The 23,844-nt window shown below is 34.0% G+C and overlaps 1 protein-coding gene and 2 non-coding genes across 4 annotated transcripts in view; 2 read left to right on the top strand and 1 right to left on the bottom strand.

The window, feature by feature from the left end:
• Positions 1-18,279, top strand: part of exoc3l4 (exocyst complex component 3-like 4) — a 74,905-nt gene extending 56,626 nt beyond the window's left edge. The window contains exons 10-13 of one of the 2 annotated variants that reach the window (XM_030127675.1): positions 1,679-1,801; positions 9,616-9,768; positions 11,657-11,778; positions 17,531-18,279. In XM_030127675.1, coding sequence (XP_029983535.1) covers positions 1,679-1,801; positions 9,616-9,768; positions 11,657-11,778; positions 17,531-17,741 — 609 coding nt within the window. In that variant the 3' untranslated portion in view covers positions 17,742-18,279. The remainder of the gene's footprint in view (positions 1-1,678; positions 1,802-9,615; positions 9,769-11,656; positions 11,779-17,530) is intronic. The other variant, XM_030127674.1, reaches the window with a different exon arrangement.
• On the bottom strand, positions 13,842-14,048 carry LOC115414464 (small nucleolar RNA U3). The gene has a single exon (XR_003934661.1). It is a non-coding gene; the product is annotated as a small nucleolar RNA U3 (small nucleolar RNA).
• A 4,328-nt stretch (positions 18,280-22,607) lies between the features above and the next one.
• Positions 22,608-22,814, top strand: LOC115414466 (small nucleolar RNA U3). Its single transcript, XR_003934663.1, has one exon. It is a non-coding gene; the product is annotated as a small nucleolar RNA U3 (small nucleolar RNA).
• Positions 22,815-23,844: the final 1,030 nt, after the last annotated feature.

The raw sequence follows: 23,844 nt of genomic DNA, 5'->3' as shown, positions 1-23,844 counted from the left end.
TTCAGAAAAGATCAATAGCATTAATCTTCATCCGTTGAACACTGGACATAAAGCCCAGTTGATTCATTTTTCATTTCATTTTAGTTATTCATTCCAATCTAAATGATTGGAAAGGAGCAGGATGAAGAAAACTTATATAATACCTGCCCCTTTCTTCAAACATCTGCTTACATCAGATACGTTGCCATTACAGCTATTACATAAACAGTTTACATGATAGTCAATAAAAATAGTCAATCAAAATAAAACAAATCCATAAGTAAAATTATTTCATTACATGCTTTTATAAATCTTCTCTATTCACTCCTTATAAAACCTCTTAAACTGAAAAATATTTGTACAACTCCTCTCTTCCATTGCCAAAGAATTCCACATTCTGACACCCACAACACAACTACACATTTGCTTTCCATTAGTGTGAACCCTTTGCTGTTTAAAATTAAACCTCCTTCTATGTTCTTCATCCTGTGATACTAAAATAAAGAATCTCTGCAAATTTGCAGCAAAAGTCTGTTTCTCGCTCTAAACACAATCAACAATGTCCTTAATTCAGCTAACTCTTTAAACTTAAACAATCCTGATTTAATAAACATCGCATTATTCTTATTGTTCTTTTCTGTAATAAAAACAATGGAACTTAGTATCAAACTAGAAAATATCTGATTCTAGGTGCAGTTATTATTTTTAAGCATTATTTTCAGTTGAGATGCCAAATATTAACCATCAGCCCAGTTTTGCTGATAGTTATATATAGTTATACTGTGATATAAAGTCACAGTCAAAACAATGAGTCGATGTATATGGAATGTAGACACAGATACTGTAAATATGTAAATAATATTTAATTTTAATTCTAATTCTGTATTTCAAAGTCAATCTAAATGAATGGGAAAAGGATCAATGTGGATGTAGATGTTTTTCTAATTGACTGAATCAAGTTCTGCTTTGAAATGCTTTCAAGGAACATTGTTATTATACTTTAAGTACCTTTTAAAATAATGGTGGTGTTTTATATATGCATGTTCTTATTTTAGTGATTTATGTATGGTTTTAGAACTGACTTTTATTGTGTTTTAATGTATATTTATAGAGTGGATGTATGGCTGTGATTCCTATATTGTGTAGCTTCTGCTGCTGCTGTCTTGGCCAGAACACGCTAGATAAAGAGATTTTTAATTGAAATGAGCATTTTTTTTCCCTGGTTAAATAAAGGCTATAATAATAATAATTTCTTATTTTTCTCTATGTATTTCATTTTTCACTTGTGGTTTTTCTACCTGTCTTTTTCTCTGCATGTGTTTGTTGCATTTTGCTGCTGTTAATTGTTAAATTTTCCTACAGTGGGATAAGTAAAATCTTATCTTATCTTATCTTATCTTATCTTATCTTATCTTATCTTATCTTATCTTATCTTATCTTATCTTATCTTATCTTATCTTATCTCATCTTATCTTTAAATTCCCATCATCAGGATCAGAAATAAAGGTATTTATTAAACTAAGAGTCTCTTCCAGTGAAATCTTGATCTCAGTTATATTTGTGCAAATATATTTAACATTTACAGGTTAAATTTATTCATAAATGCTCTCAAATCTGTGCAGGATAAAGCATTAACCTGCTGTAGGGGATGTTGTGTTGAAACGGTGTGTGTTTTTCACTTTGAGCCTGTGTTTTCCAGCTGTACCTGAGGAGAATGATGACGAGGAAGTGGCTGACTAACGAGGAGGACTTCGACAAGCTTTATGATCGGACCGAGCTGCTTTCCCAGCACTGCGCTCTAATGCGACCTCCAAACGTCCAGGTGAGGAAAGGTCATCCATCAGGGGGCATTCCAGCTTTCACTTTCTTATATTTAGCAGCCAAAGCCCACTGAGTCACAGGAAAACACCGTCCGCCTCTTAATGATGACTGGTTTTGTGCCAGTGTGTGGAGCAAATCTGATAAAGATGGAGGACATCCTGAGTGGACAAATCCCACAACGCCCAAACAACGAGCAATCAGAAAATGTTGACGCTGCTCTTATGTGTATTTAGGTTTAGCTCCCAGTTTGTAAGAAAAGTTTAACGATATCAAACAAACTTAAAATCCATGTTTGGAAGTTAAATGACGTGTGATGAAGGTGCATAAACTATATATAAACAGTGGATGAAAACATTATATCGTCAACTATTGGTTTGCGCTCTGCAGTTGAGTGTCATGATGTTTTTTTTTTTTCTTTTTTTGGTAAATAAATGCCACTACAGAGGTGAAGGTTGAGATCCATGTATTGCAATCAGTGACAAGGAATTTTTTAATCCCCTTTTCAATCATCCCATCATTAACACATATGATGTTTGTCAGTGAAAAAAATCATTTTGCATGTCATGAGTCACACTGAAAACATGTAAATGTAAAGATTACACTTCCTAAAGTTGCTGAAATGATGTCATCATAATGTTCTTTCTCCACAATTTGTTCAGTCCCTGAAGATGTCTCTGCAGCTACAACATGAGCAGACTTTTGTTTTAGGGATTATCATCCACTTTAATACTTTTTCATGCTGAACAGCTGTTTCTTTTTTTGTTTTTTGTTTTTTTTTTAAGTTTTCATTCAAAACAGCCTAACAACATATTACACAGGACATCATTGATACGAAGTACACTGTTCTCTCTCTTTTTTTTTTTAAGGGTGTCAGTATTGCTCACAGAAAGAAAAAAAAGGGGGAAAAAAGGTAATTTGTGAATCTTTGTTGCATGAATATCGTCATATAAATATAGACTAACCAGTGCAAGACAAACCAGAGGAGTAGTTTGTTGAACAGCTGTTTTGATGACAAGAGATGCAATCTATTCAGCTGTTTAACACCAAACTAGACGTTATTTCACTATGTTTACAACAAACTGTAACTTTATCGACTTGTAAAACTATATTTTAAATTGACAAACGTCATAGGTGGCATAATAAATGTAATGACATAATTAAAATGGGGTTGAAAAATGACTTGTCATTAATTGTTGAAGGTAACATCCCATGTGGTGCAGTGGAAGGTTCAGGATTTCAACTGTATACGATGAATATGATGATGAAGGTGGAGTGAAAGAAAAACTGTCATATCAACCACCACAAAGTAATTTCAGCTTTTTAATAAATGTTAACGTATACAGTTGTCTTTGGTAACTAATGTCAAAGCGGTGGACTGTATAATGACACTAATTACACTGGTCTACAAGTAATAATGGATTGGATTTTATATAGCGCTTTTCTAGACACCCAAAGCACTTTACATTATTGATCCATTATTCATTCGCTCTCACATTCTCCCTTTGTTGGTGTTAAGCTACATATGTAGCCACAGTTGCCCTGGGGCAGACTGACAGAAGCGTGGCGACCAATTCACGCCTACGGCCCCTCCAACCACCACCAAACATTCATACGCATTCATACACCAGTGTGAGTGGCACTGGAGGCAAGGAGAGTGAAGTGTCTTGCCCAATGACACAACGGACTGACTAAGATGGAGCGGGATTCGAACCGCCAACCCTTCAGTTGTTGGACGACCCACTCTACCACCTGAGCCATGGCCGCCCCAAATAAAATGCTTCCAGAATAAAAGTAGTGAAATTTTACCACGTATGAGTCACTGATAAAGAAAAATCAAGTTGAAAAAATACTGGTTGGTTGATGTTTCCAAGATCCAGTGTTGGGTCAAAATTTGAAATTTGAGAATTAACAAGAAAATGGGTTTTACTGAAAAAGGAATATTTGTCTCGGAGCTACCAGATCTACTTCAAAACAGTCTGCACATGACAATACATTCACTTTACAGGTTCTATCTAGTGGAACATTTATACATCTATTGTATGAATGTACATAAACCAATAAATTTGTGTAATAACACTTTATTACATATCTTGAAAACATCAGCAAACTAGCACTTTTGTAATTTGTTTTCCAATTAAACTTATTAAAATACGTAACATTTAACACACTTAATCTCTGAAGCAGATAATTTATTTTAAAAAAATGTTGACCAGTGACCAGTGTTAGAACAGCTAACAGGCTAGCTAACAGACCATATACCTCAATTAATGCTAACATCAGCTAAAGCCGCTAAATGACACTAGTTATTGTTCATACTGGTAAACTTTAAGACAGAATCATCTGACAGCATTGTTATTGTAACTCCTTAAACACAATAGAGCTGCTTATGAGGGAGAAAAATACGTTTTTTTCAGTAAATAAGGGATCAAAATGTCCAACAAGGCAGCTAAGCTAACACTAGCTGTCAAGCGAAGCCCACACAGACAGACTCAGATGTCAACATCAGTGGAAACTCCCTTTATTTTTTCTTCTTTTGGACTTAATACAATCTAAATGGGCTAGGTTTATAAAAATTCATGTGGGTTAGATGATAGTATGTCTGCTCTTCATGGTTTGCAGATATATTCTACCCAAATCTTCTCTTCCTCTTCCATTTAGGACTGTGCAAACATGTCAGCCGTTATGTTTTCTTTAGATTAGGAGTGTAACGAGGTTAGAGATCTGCTTGGTTCATTCTGCCAATTATAGCTCCATCTGTTTTTCTTGAGATTCATGCGATGTAAGATTATTTTGTATAATTTTGGGAACAGGAAGTGCAGGGAGTCTTCAGTCCCCTGTATGAGTAATGTTTTCATAGATGCTCCTTCTTCCCTATCAGTGCAATTATCATGGAGGGAAATGCACTACAGACACCCAAACCATTCCTCATACCAGGCTGTAAACATCTTTATTTCCGCTGCAAAGTCAGATATTTTAGCATGTGACCCACATGCTAAAATGTGGCATGGGTCAGAAACCTTTACTGTATAAAAAGAAAACAAAAATCTGTCAAGATCTAAAAGATATCCTTACACATTTTACCTCAAAGTGACTGTTTAAGAAGCTCTTTTAGATTAGTTGGTGTGGAAAACGTTGAGAATAAATCCAAATTTCAGTGCATTGACAGAACTACAAAGAAATTACAGAACTACACTAAAGAAATGGTGAAATTTGGCGTTATTTTGTTGTGCAGCAAAAACTGACTTATTTTGGGGCTTTTTTGCAGTGGAGAATACAGATGAATACAGATGTCTACTTTACTGCTACTTCTATTTTTTTTTTAATTATTTGGAGTATAGTCTACATTTTTACTTGAACTGCAAAACACCAGAATTACTTCATGGCTGTGACAATAACAGCAAAATATGTAAAAAAAAAAAAAAAAAAAAAAAAAAAAAAAAGACACCCAAACCATTCCTCATACCAGGCTGTAAACATCTTTATTTCCGCTGCAAAGTCAGATATTTTAGCATATGACCCACATGCTAAAATGTGGCATGGGTCAGAAACCTTTACTTTATAAAAAGAAAACAAAAATCTGTCAAGATCCAAAACATATCCTTACACATTTTACCTCAAAGTGACTGTTTAAGAAGCTCTTTTAGATTAGTTGGTGTAGAAAATGTTGTGAATAAATCAAAATTTCAGTGCATTGACAGAACTACAAAGAAATTACAGAACTACACTAAAGAAATGGTGAAATTTGTTATTATTTTGTTGTGCAGCAAAAATTGACTAGTGTTGGGGCTTTTTTGCAGTGGAGAATACAGATGAATACAGAAGTCTACTTTTACTGCTACTACTTCTATTTTTTTTTTAATTATTTGGACTATAGCGTACATTTTTACTTAAACTGCAAAACACCAGAATTACTTCATGGTTATGACAATAACAGCAAAATGTGTAAAAAAAAAAAAAAAAAAAAAAAAGACACCCAAACCATTCCTCATACCAGGCAGTAAACATCTTTATTTCCGCTGCAAAGTCAGATATTTTAGCATGTGACCCACATGCTAAAATGTGGCATGGGTCAGAAACCTTTACTATATAAAAAGAAAACAAAAATTTGTCAAGATCTAAAACATATCCTTACACATTTTACCTCAAAGTGACTGTTTAAGAAGCTCTTTTAGATTAGTTGGTGTAGAAAATGTTGAGAATAAATCAACATTTCAGTGCATTGACAGACTTACAAAGAAATTACAGAACTACACTAAAGAAATGGTGAAATTTGGCATTATTTTGTTGTGCAGCAAAAATTGATTAGTATGTTGAGGCTTTTTTTGCAGTGGGGAATACAGATGAATACAGATATCTACTTTTACTGCTACTACTTCTATTTTTTAAATTTATTTAGAGTATAATCTACATTTTTACTTTAACGGCATAACATCAGAATTACTTTATGGTTGCGACAATAACAGCAAAATGTGAAAAAAAAATACTGTTATTCATTTCCGTATGTTTTTGACAAAGCCACATGGACCCATTTGAAAGGGCCCAAGACCCAACTGTGGTCCCAGAGCCACAGGTTGCCCACCCCTGGTCTATGTAGATGGAGTCACTCTTGGAGCCTCAGGAAGACATTTTGTCATTATTTCAGTTTTGTCACTTTTCCAGAAGTCCAGAATGGAACTTTTGACATGTTTTTTAGCGTCCACTTTACTCCACACAATATTTTAAGCTCTGGGAATTTTGGAAACTTTGACCTTAGTCCTGTTTAAAAACTCCAGAGTTGTGCTGGAAAGTTGAACGGAAAAAATAATGATGAAGAACTGACCTCTGACTCAGTCATGTGATCATTATGGGATGTAAACAAGACATGAGCCTTGACAACCAGCTGTTAATTTGACATGATGGATGGATGGATGCTTTATTCATCCCAGTAGGTCAAGGGCAGAGGAGGGTAATCCCAGTAAAAGTCCTGTCATGTATTGGTTCCACCTGTTCACTTTAACACAGGTGATTCCACTAATTATCCCAATCACATTTTCTTTTGTATTGTCCTCTATATGATGAACTGTGAGCCTCCTTGTTTAATGACATGTTTATCTGGAGCACTGATGATGACAAGATGAAATGGTTGTTTAGTTCAAATGTATATAAATTAGTATTATTTGTTTGTAAAGCCTGGAAAAAGCAGCAGATGAGTTTGTTTAAATCAGTCAGTACATTGTCTTGTTTATGTCTGTTGCCTGGTATTTGGTCTTTGGTTCCTATTTTTGGCGTCTGATAGGGCTGATCATATTCTTATGCAGGACACAATAATAAAAATTAGTTCATTCATTCATTCATTCATTCATTCATTCATTCAAGTCCCATCTACCTGGATGAGGACAGGTGCTCATCAAAATGGGCTGGTTCAATAAATGATTGGAACAAATATGTGGGTAGGACTCTCTGGAGAAATTCAAGAGAGGTGGGAAGTCCTACCCACATATTTGTTCCAACCATTCACTGAAGCAGCCCATTTTGTTGAGTACAACTCCTTATCCAGTTGGATGAAGGGATAATTAGTAGAATCACCTGTGTTAAGTGAACAGGTAGAACCAATACATGGCAGGACTTTTATTCTATGGAGCTGGGATTACCCACCTCTGGTCAAGGGTGTCAAACATGCAGCCCGTGAGTCAAAAAGATTACAATCCAGTCCATGGGATGAATATGCAAAATGCAAAAATTACACTCAAGATGTTAACAGTCAGGATGTAGAACTGGTTTAGTTCAGGTTCCACACACAGACCAATGTGATGTCAAGTAAAATAACAGCATAATAATAACCTATAAATATTTACTCCAAATGTTCTTCTTGCTTTAATGCGAAAAATAATAATATTACAGTGTGAATATATTACATTAACAAACTATCCTTTAACAATAAAATGAGAACAACCTGAACAAATGCCCCATTTTACCAATATTCTGCCTGTTATTAAATGTTTGTGCCTTTGTAGATCCACTGTGATCTATAAATTGTCTTCATAATAAGATGAGACATAATATCGTTGAAATTAGTCTTATTGTAGCTCCAAACTCCAAATTCCAGTCTCCAAAATATTGTATCAATATACAATATTTTGCTTGTTACCAAATGTTTTGTGCCTATGTAGATTCCATCTGTGATGCACATGTATAAATGATAAGTTTAAGCATAATCTTGTTAAATTGTGCTTATTTTTCTTAAGAAATTTCCGGTTGTTTGAGGTTATTCACATTTTTCAGAGGATACTTTGTAGATGTAAATGTTTTCATGATGTTATTTTACTTTTTTCAGTTATTATTTTCCTAGTCTGACCCACTTGAGATGATATTGGGTAGAGCTGCAACTGATTAATCGATTAGGTGCTTGAAGTGAATGCAAAAATTCACGATTCAATTAATCGTCTCGAATTGATTGAAGGTAGGGATGTCCAATATTGGCTTTTTTGCCAAAAACCGATATGCCAATATTGTCCAACGTTTAATTTCCGATTCCAATATCTACCGATACCGCTGCCAATATATGTGGGATATTAAACTAATTCTAGGTAACATCACATATCTCCTGTCATGGAATTAACACATCATGCCTAATTTTATTGTGATGCCCCACTGGATGCATTCTCAAATGCAACAAGGCTTTCAAAATGTAAACACTGTCTGTGCAAAGAATACATACTTCAACTTAAGTTGTGGAAAAAATGCCATATTTATTTATTTTCTCTCCCTCCCTCCATGAGTCTATTACAGTGTGGCAACTCTACTGTACAATTTTGAAAACTGCACATTTCTTTCAGCTACAAACAATGCTTCATTTACACATCGGTAAATGCCGGTGAAATCAAGGCATTATTTTATCGGTTTTAATGGTAGGCAAAAAAAACGATAATGATATTCACCGATATTACATTTTTATGCCAATATCTGACCGATAATATTGGTGGGCCGATATTATCGGATATCCCTAATTGAAGGGAAATATTCTATTGCAGTTTTCCTGAATTGAAGCTTCTTTGTGTGTCACAATAAGCGTCCGTGTGAAACATAACAGTGGAACCAATGTTAAACAGCAGAGAAATGAAGGAAACAAAGCTTTGATTAAGGAGAAGTGTGGTTGAATGATTTTTTTTGGATCGCTTTGAGTCGATTAATCGGTTGCAGCTCTAATATTGGGTTCAATGTGGCCCCTGAACTAAAATGACTTTGACATTTCTGCAGTAGAAGATTCACATGATAATGGATTATAATGTTTCTGTGCCTTTTTTCCCTGGTTATTCAGTTATTTTATCATGATACTGTGACTACATTCACAGGTGAGATGCTGTTATTCAAGCAGTTTTCTTATCATCATCATCTGAATTAACCTTCTTTTTACGGAGGACTCTAAATTTACTAGGTCAAAGGTCTAAAGTTGTAATTTATTCGGATCTATTTCAGGAAGTCAGACATGACTCAGACAAAGCAATGTTTGAACCTAAGCTGGTGTAGCTCAGTGCAGGAGGAAATCCCTGTTTACTTTTTGACGACCCCTTTAGACCCTTTCCAGGCAATGAAATTAGACTCTATTGTTTTCTGCCGGATGCTGCTACTGCTGAAAACCCAAAAGCGAGAGAAATCCTGGAAGCAGAGATGGATGAATAGGTGGAAATAGAGGTGATGCTCAGGTGATCTGAAGGCTGCTGGTCGTGTGATGGATGAATAAAAACAAAACGCCTACTGGGTTCATTTTCATTTCCCCTTTTCCTGTTATTCAGCCTCTTCAGTCCTTCTTTGTGTGTGTTTGTTTCCCGGCAACAGGAGTTTGCGAGTCGATTGCACTACCACGTGGTGAAGGAATACATCGGCCAGCTGATGAAAAGCAACTACTCATGCAAGAACAGGAAGCACGAGAAGGCGGCGAACAAGATCCGTATGCAGTGGAATTACCTCCAGGATCTATTTAAGAACATGGTAAAAATAAAACATCAACATGAGCAGCATGAATAAGGAAAATTATGTTCACAGACCACAAAACAGGCTTTATCAACTTTTTTTTGTGACACTTTTTATTGATAAACATTTACATTTTTTCTAAACAAGAACAAGAAAGTGAGTTGTTTTTATACTTTTTATTTATGAACATTTGAATTTTACAAAAACAAGAAAGTGATTTTTTTTAAAATATTTTTTATTTATAAACATTTTAATTTTATAAAACAAGAACAAGCGAGTTTTTTTTTTTTTTTTGGACACTTTTTATGTATAAACATTTTAATTTTACAAAACAAGAACAAGAAAGTGAGGGGTTTTTTTTGACACTTTTTATTTATAAACATTTTAATTTTACAAAACAAACAAGAAAGTGATTTTTTTTTTACACTTTTTATTTATAACCATTTGAATTTTACAAAACAAGAACAAGAAAATGATTTTTTTTTACACTTTTTATTATAAACATTTGAATTTTACAAAACAAGAACAAGAAAGTGATTTTTTTTACACTTTTTATTATAAACATTGTAATTTTACAAAACAAGAACAAGAAAGTGAGATGTGGGGATGACAATTATAACATAAACATGAATACAACATCAACTGTTTTTAATTAGTACTGTCACTGTTTGTAAAGATTAACCATGTCTAAAGAGGTAGAGTGGGTCGTCCAATAACCAAAGGGTTGGCGGTTTGAATCCCGCTCTGTCCTAGTCATATGCTCTTGTGTCCTTGGACGTATGAATGTTCGGTGGTGGTCAGAGGGGCCGTTTTGGAGCAAATTGGCAGCCATGTTTCCGTCAGATACAAACATAGTTTAACACCACCAGTGTGTGAATGTGTGAGCAAATGAATAACGGATCAATAATGTAAAGCACTTTTGGTCTAGAGATAGAAATCTAATCTATTATTATTATTATTATTATTTATTTATTTATTTATTTATTTATTTTTTCTCCTGCGGGTGAAAGTCATGCGTTCCATCAGTCTAATGTTTCTACAATTGAAATGAAAAGGCCCAGCAATAACAAAAAAATGGATGGTACAAGATGAGCCAACTGTTCAGCAATGGGTTCAAATAACATGGGACATTTACAAAATGGAAAGAAAGAAATTACTTTCACCATTAATCTGAAATTAGAAATATTCGTCAAACATTGGGAAAAATGGGAAAATTATGTGAAATATTACATGCCAAATGTTACCTTGGTGATATAAAAGGAGACTATTCGATTTAATATGTCCTTTTTTACTTTTTATTTTCATTCTGCGTTAATATGGCTCGTAATCTTTCTTTTCTATTGAATATTGTACAAAGCTAGATATGTCCATACTGTTCTCTCTCTGGATGTTTGAAAAAAAAAATCACTTCTAATCCCTAATAAAGTGGGACAGAGACAATCAGAAATGTATTAGCCTCACTGAACCTTGTTTTGATGAAGAATGTTTTTTTTTTTTAATTTGTACACTGTGAGGAATATGTAACAGATGAATGTGACTGGAAGATGGGGTGTCTCTTATGCTTCGATAAAAACAAAATTTAAAAAAAAAAGAAAGAAATGAAAAGGCCCATTGTGGGTGTTTCCTTCTGTAGCCAACATTTTGTTATGGCTTTTTTAGCTGATGTCAACAAAATCTTTAGGAGGTAAACATCATCTGAATCCAGTTCATCTGGGATGTAACCAAGGTACAATACTGTAAAAGAGCAGCTGATGTTAAAAGGCTTCATGAACTTTTGATCTGCACGTGAGACTGTGTCACTAATTTAGCAACAGATCGAGTTGAACAATCATACAGACTGATGATCAAACATTTAATAAGTGACAACTGTGAAATGCATTACGTCTGTTTTGGTGTTTTCTTGCAGAAGTCGACTCATGAGTGGCTGTATCCTGTAGGAGATGACCTGTGTGACATTATCGGACAGAAAAACACCACAGACATAAAGGAGCATCTGCAGGCTTTAGTGGAGGGTTACCCAGACTTTAGGTAAGAATAATAATAAGAATAATAAAGTTTATGTATATAGCACTTATCACACCATATTCAGAGCAATATGATCTCAAGTGGGTCAGTTCAGCAGATTACCACCATAATAACCCACACATAATTACAATATCAAATTTTTCTCTTTATTTTAGTGTAAAAAAAGTAAAATTACATGAAAATGCTTACATTTACAAACTATCCTTTCACAAAAAATGTGAATAACCTGAACAAATTTGAATATGAAATGTCTTAAGAGAAGTACCTGCAAATTTAACAAGAAAAGCACTCGGAGAGCGCAGACCTCCGCCAAGGCAGATCAGTGGGCCCCTGTACCCCTCACCCCCACACCCGATCACCACCAAACTTTAATCATTTCTTCCTTGTGCCAGTTATCTGAAAATTTCATGAAAATCTGTCCATAACTTTTTGAGTTATCTTGCTAACAAACAAATAAACATGCACACACGCACGCACGCATGCAAACACACAAAGCAAAGTGATCACAACACCTCCGGGCAGAGGTAACAATATTCTGCCTGTTAATAAATGTTCTGTGTATTTGTAGATCCACTGTGATCTGTTAGTTATAATACACATGTGTAAATGATAAACTGAGGCAGAATACTGTTAAAATTGCACTTATTTTTCAAAGAAATTTCAGGTCATTCATGGTTACCTCCACCAGGAGGTATTGTGATCACTTTGCTTTGTGTGTGTGCGTGTTTGCTTGTTTGTTAACAAGATAATTCAAAAAGTTAAGGACGGATTTTCATGAAATTTTCAGGAAATGTTGATACTGGCACAAGGAAGAAATGATTAAATTTTGGTGGTGATCGGGGTGGGGTGGGGGGATCTGTTTTGGTGGAGGTCTGTGCTCTCCAAGTGTTTTTCTTGTTGTTCATGTTATTCATTTTTTTGTGAGGGACACTTTGTAGACGTGAACATTTATATAATGTAATTTTACTTTTTCACTGTTATTATTTTACTGGTCTGACCCACCTGAGATCATATTGGGCAGATTTAGACCATTTTTGATGTTTTTTTCCCTGATTATTTTAAAAGAAAAGACTGGATAGATAGATAGATAGATAGATAGATAGATAGATAGATAGATAGATAGATAGATAGATAGATAGATAGATAGATAGATAGATAGATAGATAGATAGATAGATAGATAGATAGATAGATAGATAGATAGATAGATAGATAGAGAGGATCTGATCTTACACACTGTAAATAAAGTCTGTTACTTTACGGTGCTAATATTTTAGCAATGAACAAACAAAAAACAATACAGACATCAGCTGATTGTCTTTTCCTGGTAAAAGCCATAAATCCCTCCTGGTTGCAGCTGATCATGTACCTTAAAGGAAAGAATAAATGTCTATAATAAATGTCTAGGATCTTCTCTATGGACAATTTGAGCTGCCCAAAGTACTTTACAAGGATATCATTAAAGTACATATGGTAGAATAGTAAAAATAAGAATAAAAATCTACAAAAACTGATAAAAACAGATGCAGAATAATAGACTAAAGAGGCTAAAAACACAGTGAATCATCAAACACACAGCACTGACGGTGGCTGAGAGCGATCTAAGGTTGCACCGGTCAGGTTTGGGGGTTTTCCCTGCAGTGGTGGTCAGTTTTTCATGAAGCAGTAACGTATGTTAATCATAGATGGAGAAGAAGTGGTTCAGTCAAGAGAAGTCAAAATGTAACCGCAATACCAAACTATGAGGAGAAAAAAGCCCAAGGTGATGACAGTGAACACAACATCCTAGTTTTAATTTCCATTTTAGAAGATTAAAAATGGGCTTCCCCTTCTTTGATTGTAGAAGTAGGGTGTTTTGGCAAATTTAAGGTGAAAGAAGTAAAAACTAAAGTAATTTAAAAGAGAAAAAATATGATTCAGCTGTGTCACCACATAGAAAGATGAAGACTTCATTTAATCCAAGAAGGCAAAATTTCAAAATAAAGACCAGACATCCAAGTTTAACCAACTGAAAATGTTTGTAACTTAGAATGTTTATATGTGTTTTGTTAATTTACCAATAATCAGTCCACTCAGATCATGGTTCCTCCATCAGAGTCTCATTCACAGACACTGAACAGTCTTCAACAGTGGAGAACAAACTCAGTCTCTCCACCAGTTTCCTGCTCTGAAGGAAACATCTGAACTCTTCATCATGGACAGCCAGACCAAACTCTGGACAAACACATTTCTCAAGTCAAAAACTAAAGAAATGATCCCTGAAAGTATAGTCTTGGTTTAGTTCAGGTGTTTCTGGGGGTTTTATATCTGCAGACGAGGACTTTCCCTCCTGGTGACCTCCTCCTGTGAATCCAAACACTCTAATCATCATGAGGGACAAACAGCTCCACTGTGTATTTGGTTGATGACTGTTTATAAACTGAACTGCTGAGATAAATCTTACATGTGTAGTTAGATTAGTTTATGTTATGTTAGCAGCACAACAACGAATTTACAGACAAGAAATACCACAAGAAAATAGCAAAATTATAGCAAAAAAAGAGTAGTAAAAAAACAGGTTATTGCACATTAGACAGTACTAGTAGAAACAAGTAGCAAAATAGTAATAATAAAGTAGTAATATTAACAAAAGTTAATGGTAATAGCTAATTATGTTATAATATGCATAGTGTGTGTGTGTGTGTGTGTGTGTGTGTGTGTGTGTGTGTGTGTGTGTGTGTGTGTGCGTGTGTGTGTGTGTGTGCTTAGTTTAATAATCACAGGATAAAAGTTATAATAAAGTGATAATAGTCATAACAGTGATATATAAGTAGTAAGTAATATAAGTACTTTGTCTTATTGTTTACTTTATTGTGTATTCATCTGTGTTGCCTTCAATGATTTATGTATGTACTTATTTTTTTTTTTTCTGGTATGTCAATTTGTATGTGTATGTGAGGTTGATAAATGAGGTTAATTAGTTACAAAAGATCTAAGGGACTTGATTTTTCATATATTCTGTTGATAGGAAGCTAAAGGATAGACTGTTGTGTGGAGAAGGGGTGGGATTAAATACGTTATACTTCCTCCCTCTCCTTTTCAAATATACAAATGAAGTCATACTTTGTTTTCATGTATATGTATAATTTTTTCCCCCATGATTTCTTATTATCTATTTTATTTCTAGGCAAGGCAAATTATTTGTATAGCACAATTTATACACAGGGCAATTCACAGTGCTTTACAAAAATAGAAAAGAGACAAGTTAAAAACACACAATTACAATTAAAACATAATCAATAAAACATAAATAATAATCAATTAAAATAAAGTAAAAGAGAGGAGTGCAGTTAGAACCCTTTCAGTTGTTCTATGCACAGTTGAACAGAACCGTTTTCAGCCTGGACTTAAACATTGTCTCAGTGGACTAAGGACTAAGTAAGATTTACTTTTGTTTTGTTGCATGTTCGAAATAATTATAACGTTTTGTATATAGCACCTTTAAAAACTGAGTTCACAAAGTGCTTTGACAGAGAAAGCAAAAGTGCTTAACAGCAGAATAAAAACATAGCAAACTAGAAGCATTTGGAAAGCGCAGACCTCCGCCAAGGCAGATCAGTGCCCCCCCACCCCCGATCTCCACCAAAGTTTAATCATTTGTTCCTTGTGCCAGTATCAACATTTCCTGAAATTTTCATCCAAATCCGTCCATAACTTTTTGAGTTATCTTGCACACAGACAAACAGACAAACCAACGCCAACAAAAACATAACCTCCTTAAAAACAAAATGAGAAATTCTCTAGTATCTTGGCCATCCAGGCATCTACTGTTACTGTATCTGAACCTTGCGAAATTAATTTGGAATTTAGAACTTACTATTCTACCCTCTATTCATCAGAAGTAATATTGGACACAGATACTTGTAAAAAAAAAAATTTCATAACTTTGACTTACCCTCTCTTACTATCCAAGAATCAGAAAAACTTAGTACTCCTGTCTCACTTGAGGAATTGAGAAAAGCTCTCATCAGTGTGAAAAAAGGCAAATCCCCAGGCTGGGACAGTATCCTGCCAGAGGTGTATCTCACCTTCTGGGACATACTTGACCCATCTCTGTTGGATATGATTAATACTGCTATCGCTAAAGGCGCTTTCAATTTGAGCGTCAATGCTGCAATTATTACACTACTTCTTAAACCAAATAAAGATCCTTCCCAATGCAGTAACTACAGACCTTTATCCCTTTTAAACGGAGATGTGAAACTTTATGCCAAAGTGCTTGCCTCATGATTGGAAATATATTTGACAAGACTGATACACAATGACCAAACGGGATTTGTTAAGAACAGATTAGCATCTGATAATGTGTGCCGTCTCTTGCACATTATTCACGGAGCAAAAGCCATTGACTTCCCCTGCTCAGTCCTGTCACTTGACGCTGAGAAAGCGTTTGATTGACTGGAGTGGGATTATCTCTGGGCTACTCTGGGCAATTTTGGACTGGGTTCACAATTTATTAAAATAATCAAGGCCTTATATGCTAATCCCTCTGCAATGATCTATACAAATAATGTTTGTTCTTCCCAGTTTCCCATATTAAGGGGCACTTGTCAAGGTTGCCCCCTCTCCCCATTACTTTTCGCTCTCTCTCTCGAACCTCTGGCTCAGAAAATCAGACAACATCCCGCTGCACTCCTTATCTCTTTCAGTAATACTGAACCTCGTATATCATTGTATGCAGATGATATCCTACTTTATGTAGGTGACGCAGGGTCTTCTCTTCCACATTTATTATCTACTTTTGACTTATTTAGCTCGCTATCTGGATATAAAATCAATTGGACCAAATCTTCTTTAATGCATCTAAATTCAGCTGTTTCAGTTATACCCTTACCTTCTAATATCCCAGTAGTGAGGTAGTTCAGATACCTTGAGATGGCAACCACCTCATACTTTATCACGGCAACAATGGATAAATTATTTTCTAAATATAGTTATGATGGAGAGGTCAGTGGCCCAGATGCATGCAGCCAGTCAAAAAACGCTTAGTATGTGGGATGGTATTTATTTTATGGTTAAAGAAAGAGTGCAACATAATTGTATATCACTCTTCTGATCACTATTCTGTTTATATCTGTAAATTATATTCTCTTTCATCTATATCAATGTTTTTTTCTTTGTCTTTATTAGTTGGTTTTTGTATTCTGAGATCCAGATTGGGTTGGTATGGGGGTCGCCACTGGTTCTGGGTGGGGTGGGGGTGGGGGGTGTTATACTTTGTGTGTCACAAAATCTTGTATTATAAAATGTGAATTGCTTTTTCTTTTGTATTGTACTTCTGAGTTGCACAATGAAGACAACAAAAAAATTGATAAAAAAAAAACAAAAAAAAAACATAACCTCCTTGGAGGAGGTAATAACACAACACAATAGAAGAGATGAGTACAGCAAACATGAAAACATGACTAACTTTGAATGTATCATCATGGAGAGGGCAGAAATAACAGAACATGATGCTGTCAAATGCGAAATGGAGTGGAATAAAACAACATCATGTATGTCAGTATAAATGAATAACCAAAACATGGTAAAATTAAATATTCAACATTAAAAACATTAAAAAGAGACATGACATCACATGAAGGCAAGTCTATAAAAATGCGTTTTAAGAAGTGACACTGATCCCGAATTAAACTAAACTTAAAAAAAAAAGAAAATAATGTAAGTAATAATAATAATAGTATACTGATAATATTCATTTCCTTGTCCACCTGCAGCAGAAAACATCTGGTCGCTGTCCTGTATTTCCGAGGTCTTCTGCGAGGACGTGAACACCAGCTGATCCTCCAGAGACTCAGCGAACTGAAGAAGAACCAGGTCGGCGACAAAAGCCGCCTTTTATTCGACGACATGCAGGTCACGGTCAACACAGACTGTCTGTCCAACCTGCCCTTCTCCTGCCTCAGCTTCCTACTGCCGGACAACTAGTGGACAACCAACTGACCAGATGGGACAGAAAACACACAAATACAGACGGTTTTCACAACTGACGTGACAGTTTTACTCCTAAAAATATCACCAAAGGGACAAATGTACCTCAACTACCCAGGATGAATTCACAAAAGATGCAACATCAGACTCTTCTGTGATTTTATGTATATTTCTGGTAAAATTCTGCAAAACTGACCAAAACCACAATGAACTGATCTCCTTTAAAGTCATTTTTGGTCTTTTTCTGTGTCTCCAGAAATGATTAAAAACAAATCAAAGTTGTAGGTATCCACACATTATTTCATTTTGTTTGATTAGTAAGTTCTGCAGCTGTTTTGGAAAATACCTGATTAACATTAACATTTTATTAAATCTAGCTGCATATTTATGAAATGTTTGGAGAGGTTTTTATCCTCAATGGGAACCAGTGGATGCAAAGCTCACAATCAGTAAAAAAAAACAGTAAAAAAAAAAAAAAAGAACCATTGCGAAATAAAGTGAACTGTTAAAGACTCATAAAACAGAGTAAACTGTTGAAATGAAACATGTGCTATGACTTTGAAAAAATCATGCCAAGTGTGTCATGTTGTGTGAGCGCAAACAAGTGAATCCAACTGTTTTCACTTGTTTCTGGGAAAAGGAGGATAAGCATTAAGCAAATAATCTGCATCAAATCCAAGGTGTGACGAAAGAGAGGATTGTGAAACTTCATTAGTGGATGAATGTGAATCAGATTTGTTCGTTTTCAGTGTTTTTCTTCTGTTTGACTTTAACTCCTCATGAATCTGTCGCATTTAAGCAAAAAATACTGAACTTATAATGCATTTAACCCTTTCATGCATGACATCGACATTTGTGGACCCACAGTTTAACTCACTTTCTGAAAGGTTATAAAGGCAATATTCTCCAAACCACATGGGGGCAGTCTCTGTAGACCTGAAGCAATACAACGAACAAAAATATCATCTTAGTTTTGATTCGGACTGATCTGTGATCTCATGAAGTTTACCTCGTAAGACCCAGCTATGGGTTTTCTGTCCATGTTTGTGGACATGAGTTTCATAGCTTTATACAAAAAAAACCAACCAAAAAAAAAAAAACTTGTCCACCGCAAAGGACATTCCATAAAAAAAATAAATAATTATAAAAAGCCAAAATTTGTACTTTCCTGGGTCTCAGGAGGTTAAATAACTTCTTAATAAAACCACATTTAAAAAAAAAAAAAGTCAAAATGCATTTCAACTTTAGCCTAATTTTGAGTAATAAAATCAGTCAAAAAATCTAGATACTTTTTTTCATAATTCATGCATGAAAGGGTTAAAGAAATCATGCTAAGTGTGTCATGTTGTGTGATCTTTCACGCATGACACTGACATTTGTGGACCCATAGTTTAACTTACTTTCCAAAAGGTTCTAAAGCCAATATTCTACAAACAACATGGGGGCGGTCTCTATAGACTTGAAGCAATGCAATGAGAAAAAATATCATCGCTATGGGTTTTCTGTCCATGTTTGTGGACAAGCCTTTCACAGCTTTATACACAAAAAAAAAAACCTGTCTACAGCAAAGGACATTCCATTAAAAAAAAAATCATCTGAAAAAAATGGTTGCATCATGATGTTTCCAATACAGGCAAATATTAAATTTAAAAAAAAAAAAAGCCAAAACTTGTACTTTTCTGGGTCTCAGGAAGTTAAATATCTTCTTAATAAATCCATATTTAAAAAAAATAAAAAAAATTCAAAAAACATTTCAACTTTAGCCTAATTTTGAGTAATAAAATCAATCAAAAAAATCTAGATTTTTTTTTTTTTTTTAATAATTCATGCATGAAAGGGTTAAAGAAATCATGCTAAGTGTGTCATGTGCAATCTGTTGTATTCACTTGTTTCTGGAAAAAGGATGACAAGCAAACAATCTGCATCAAATCCAAGGTTTGACGAAAGACGGGATTGGGAAATTTCATTAGTGGATGAATGTGAATCAGATTTATTACTTCTCAGTGCTTGTGCTCAGTTTGACTTTAACTCCTCATAACTCTTTCGCATTTCAGCAAAAATACTAAACTCATGATGCATTTAATCATAAGTTTTTAATCATTAGCTCTGATTTCAGATGTTTTGTTTTTTTTTTTTGATCCACTGCTGCCTTAAACCAAACACTCTCTTAAAATGTGACCCTTTTGCACATAATCGTTAATATTTACGACATATTTTCATGTTGTATAATTACACACAAATGCACACATTATATCAATAAGTTTAACGTGAAAAGTCTGAGGTTGGAAGACTTTATACTGTTGTAGTTTGTTGTTTTAATAAGCTTTTAATGTCTGTATGATGGGGAAATATTATGACATGAGAATATCAGGTTATGTATTAAAATATCTTAGAAACGTGATAGTAGTTTGGTAGGTTGTGAAAATATCTCTTTAAATCATGGAAATGTTTAGCTGTAATGTGAAAATATCTTATTTCATGTAAATGTCTGGTTTTAATGAGAAAATATGTTATTACAATGAGAAAATATCTTGTTATAAGGTGAAAATATCTTTCTATGACATGAAAATGTCTTGTTATATCATGAAAATATCTCTCTAAAACAAGGAAATGTCTAAACATGAAAATGTGTCATTGTAACATAATGAAAAACTGTCTTGGTATAACGTGAACATTCCTTCTTAAAACATGAAAATACATTTATGATAAAAGGTTTTAATGTTATAAGATGGTACCGATCCATTTTTCTTCTCTGATCCTGCAGCAGTGTGTCTCCATATTTTTGTAAATTATTTATTTCCCAGAGTTTTATTTTAGATTTGAACTGTGCATGTTTTCATGTGTGAGGATGTTTTTTCATGTGTGAGGACGTTTAGCCTCCTGGGACCCAGCAATGCATGTTTGTCCTCTGTAGGGGACACAAGGTTGACCATTTTACTTAAAAAAATGCTGTCCATTGCAAAGGACATTCCATTAAAAAACAAATAAATAAAAAATAATTTTCACTTTCCAGGGTCTCAGGAGGTTAGATGAGGCTTTGTTGGACTCCTTCTGAAAGTTGATATATTATCTTTAAACCTTTTATGTTAAATTAAGTAGAGCACATTTATGTAAATACTGTACATGAAATATGACCCTGTGTAAACGGTACGACAATGGAAATATGTTTTCAACTTGTGATCAGAAAGAAAATAAAAAGAGTAGAAGTAAGAGCTGTAATGAAAACCAATGTGCATCTACTAAAACATTTTCATTAGTCGCAGATTCAAGAAGTTCAGGGGCCACTTTCAGCCCAATATGATCTGAAGTGGACCAGACCAGGTAAATAATTACATAATAATGTGTAAATAATGTCAACTTCAAACTTTTCTCTGTGTTTTAGAGTGAAAAAGGTAAAATTACATTATGAAAATGTTTACACTACAAACAACCATGAAGAAACAGAACTTTATTAAGCAAAATATGTGCAATTTTAACAATATTATGCCACAGTTTATCATTTACGAATATGCATTACAACTTACAGAGGATCTACAAACAAAACATTTATAAACAGAATATTGTTAAAATTACACTTCTTTACATACATTTCATGTTCATATTTGTTCAGGTTATTCCACTTTTTGTGAAATAATAGTTTGTAAATTTAAGAATTTTCACATAATTTTGCTTTTTTTACACTAAAAAAAAAAGACAAATTTTGTTGTTGTCATTATTTATAGCTTATTATGGTTGTAGTTTACTGAACTGACCCACTTGAGATCATATTGGTCTAAATGTGGAACCTGAACTGAAATGATTTTTAATATCTTAAGTGTAAATTTTGCATTTTATGAATTTATCCTGTGGGCTGGACTGCACCCTCTGGCAGAATAGTTTTTGCCCGCGGGCTGTAAATTTGACCCCCATGTCTTAGAGCATTTGATTGATCAGGTTAATAGATGTTTTTTGTATTTACGCAGATTAAAACTAAAATTAACAATACATTAATCCAGATAATAATTAGGTGAATTAATAAAGGGAATGATTTTTAGCTGCAGTTTTCATACAATTCAGGATTTTTAGGTGTAAAACTACAGGCTCATTCACATTTATTCATGTTGAGAGGTAGTTTTGTTTTAAACAGTTGAAAAAATGTGCAAATAAATAATCATAATTTTAAAAAAAGACCCGGTATCACCTCTAATTTACAGCAGACGGGTCAGATTTCCTCTATAAACACAGTTTAGTATGACTTAGTTCAGTTTTTATGTGTCTCCAGCTTTATATCATAAAACTGATCATGTTAGATTTTTGTTTCTGATATGTAAAAACAGGGGTTTGGGGGAAATTATGGTGTAAAATCATCTATTTACAAGAAAAAAACTTCTTAAACATCAAATAATTTACTCATAAATAATGTATTAATTCAATATTGGAAGAACAGGTGACTCACATCAGGACAATATGTGACAAACACTGAGGCATTGAGGTGTTTTATCCCATCTTGTAGACGTCTGATGGTGTTTCTTTTCTCTGATGTTGTGTAATAGTGGACAGGATGGAGTTACAGTAAGTTTGAGAACAATCACAGGTTTGGATTTTTGTTTTATTCACATTTGGCTCAAAAAGAAGAAAACTGGCCATGATGACTAATGTCTACACAAACATTCCCAACAAAGACTTTATCACTGCCAGAAAAATGCTTTAGATTTCCTGAATGATCCAATCATTGTGCACATTCTAACTGCAGTCCAACAAAGAACCTGAACTTCTCTGACAAATGCGACTTGGTCATCAGTCTGATCTGAGCTAGAGGGGGACACCATGAGGGAAAGTCCTGGTCTGCACACATGAGACTGTAAGAAACACCTGAACTGAACCAAGACTATACTGTCAGGGATCATTTCTTTAGTTTTTGATTTGAGAAATGTGTTTGTACAGAGTTTGGTCTGGCTGTCCATGATGAAGAGTTCAGATGTTTCCTTCAGAGCAGGAAACTGGTGGAGAGACTGAGTTTGTTCTCCACTGTTGAAGACTGTTCAGTGTCTGTGAATGAGACTCTGATGGAGGAAACATGATCTGAGTGGACTGATTTAATGGTGTAAATGTTAATCCAAGATGAAATGTTAAATCTACTTTTCTTTTTAAGTGTTTTTTTTTTTCTCTCACACTAAAGCAGTATCTTATGGACTTTAAATATTTTCTTTCATTAATTTTGATTTATTTATTTTGAACATGCAAAGAAACAAAATAAAACAAAATGAAGCAAATTAAGACAGAAACAAAATGACATTTAAATGGACAGAATCTATCTTCAAGCACATACAAGTCTGAATATTGCATGGTCGAAAAGGAGTAGGAAGAAGTATGAACTTATATAATCCTACCCCTCAGTGCTTTTACACCTTTATCACCGACTTAATACAAGAATCACATATTTCAAAGCTTTGTCACAAAACTTGACTTTGATTTTTCACTTTTCCAGCAGTGGAAAAAATCCAAATCTAACCAAGTGTATTTTTCTCATTTCTTGTCAAAATACTGTATCTCATTACACTTAAAATCAGACAATCAGCTAAAGAGTAACTTTTCGGTGAGATATAAGAACTGATTTTTAGACAATAGATCTGGAAAATCTTATCTCAAGAAATCTCACCAAGAAAATTTTCACTTGTTCCACTGGCAATTTTTTTTTTGCTTGAATTAAGCAAAAAAAATTTTACATTAAGCAAAAAAAAAAAAAAAAAAAAAAAAAAAAAAAATCTTGAATTATGCCAAAAAAAAATCTTGAATTAAGCAAAGAAATCTTGAATTAAGACAAAAAAAAATTTAAATTAAGCAAAAAATAATAATCTTGAATTAAGCCAAAAAAATCCTGAATTAAGCGAAGAAATCTTGAATTAAGCAAAAAAAAAAATTCTTGAATTAAGCAAAAAAAATCTTGAATTAAGCCCAAAAAATCTTGAATCAAGCAAAAAATCTTGAATTAAGCAAAAAATTCTTGAATTAAGCAAAAAAATTTCTTGAATTAAGCAAAAAAAAATCTTGAATTAAGCAAAAAAATCTTGAATTAATCAAAAAAATCTTGAATTAAGCAAAAAAAAGAAAAAATCTTAAA

Source organism: Sphaeramia orbicularis, chromosome 22, assembly GCF_902148855.1.
Source record: "Sphaeramia orbicularis chromosome 22, fSphaOr1.1, whole genome shotgun sequence".
In the NCBI taxonomy this organism is placed as follows: Eukaryota; Metazoa; Chordata; class Actinopteri; order Kurtiformes; family Apogonidae; genus Sphaeramia; species Sphaeramia orbicularis.
This window is presented reverse-complemented; position numbering and strand designations above follow the sequence as displayed.